This window comes from Olea europaea, unplaced genomic scaffold, assembly GCF_002742605.1.
Source record: "Olea europaea var. sylvestris unplaced genomic scaffold, O_europaea_v1 scaffold39403, whole genome shotgun sequence".
NCBI lineage: Eukaryota > Viridiplantae > Streptophyta > Magnoliopsida > Lamiales > Oleaceae > Olea > Olea europaea.
The window spans coordinates 1-1,073 of record NW_019258942.1 but is presented as its reverse complement, the minus strand read 5'-3'; the positions used below and the strand labels follow the sequence as shown (position 1 = coordinate 1,073).

The following is a 1,073-nucleotide window of genomic DNA, read 5'->3' as shown; positions in this document are numbered from 1 at the left end:
ATAGGCAGGCAAGGCCTTTGTAAATATGTTAGCTAGCTGAGATTGAGATGCAATATGAGAAGTAATGATGCTACCTTCTTGAATCTTGTCCCGAACAAGGTGACAATCTAACTCAATATGCTTCGTTCTCTCGTGAAAAATAGGGTTGGCAGCAATATGGAAAGCTGCTTGATTGTCACAAAAAAGCAAGGCAGCTTGGGGATGTGGTACCCGCAAATCACGAAGCAAGAATCTAATCCATGTAAGCTCAGAACATGTGGATGCCATAGAAAGATACTTAGCCTCAGCTGAGGATCGAGAGACAACTGATTGTTTCTTAGACTTCCACGACACAAGAGAACGACCAAGAAATACACAATAACCTGTGGTGGAGCGTCGTGTGTCAGGACAAAAAGCCCAATCGGAATCACAATAACCTCGAAGTTGCAACTGAGAAGATGATGATAATAAAATGCCTTGGCCAGGAGCAATTTTCAAATACCTTAGAACTTTGTGGGCTGCTGAAAGGTGGGAGTCAGTGGGGTGATCCATGAACTGGCTCAAGAGCTGGATAGCATAAGAGATGTCTGTCCGGGTGATGGTGAGGTACAAAAGGCGGCCATTGAGTCTTCTATAAGAGCTAGGATCAAGTAGAGGCTGTCCAGAGGCCTTTTGTAATTTGAAATTCTGTTCAAGAGGCAATTTTAGGGGTTTAAAACCTACCATACTAGAATCTGAAAGTATATTCAAAGTATACTTTCTTTGGGTTAAATGTATGCCTTTGGAGGATCTTGTAACTTCCAAGCCCAAAAAATAATGCAAACAACCACGATCTTTAATGTTAAATTGATTATGCAAAAAGGCTTTAAGAGATGCAATGGATGTCGAGCAATTACCAGCCACAGTAATGTCATCAACATAGACTAACAATGCAGTAAAAGAGTTACCATCAGCTTTGGTGAATAAGCTATAATCAGCTTTTGATTGGTGGAAACCAAAAGCAATGAGGCAAGAAGAAAATGTGGAATACCATTGTCTAGAGGCTTGTCTAAGGCCATAAAGACTCTTGACCAGTTTGCATACCTGAAGAGGTC

The 1,073-nt window shown here is 41.2% G+C and overlaps 1 protein-coding gene across 1 annotated transcript; it reads right to left on the bottom strand.

Moving 5' to 3' along the window:
• Window positions 1-74: 74 nt before the first annotated feature.
• LOC111387203 (uncharacterized mitochondrial protein AtMg00810-like) lies at window positions 75-1,027 on the bottom strand (the record flags this gene model as incomplete). The annotated part of the gene is made up of 1 exon (XM_023011747.1): window positions 75-1,027. A coding segment is annotated over one exon (953 nt), but the record flags the coding sequence as incomplete, so codon positions are not given.
• Between the last annotated feature and the right edge of the window lie 46 nt (window positions 1,028-1,073).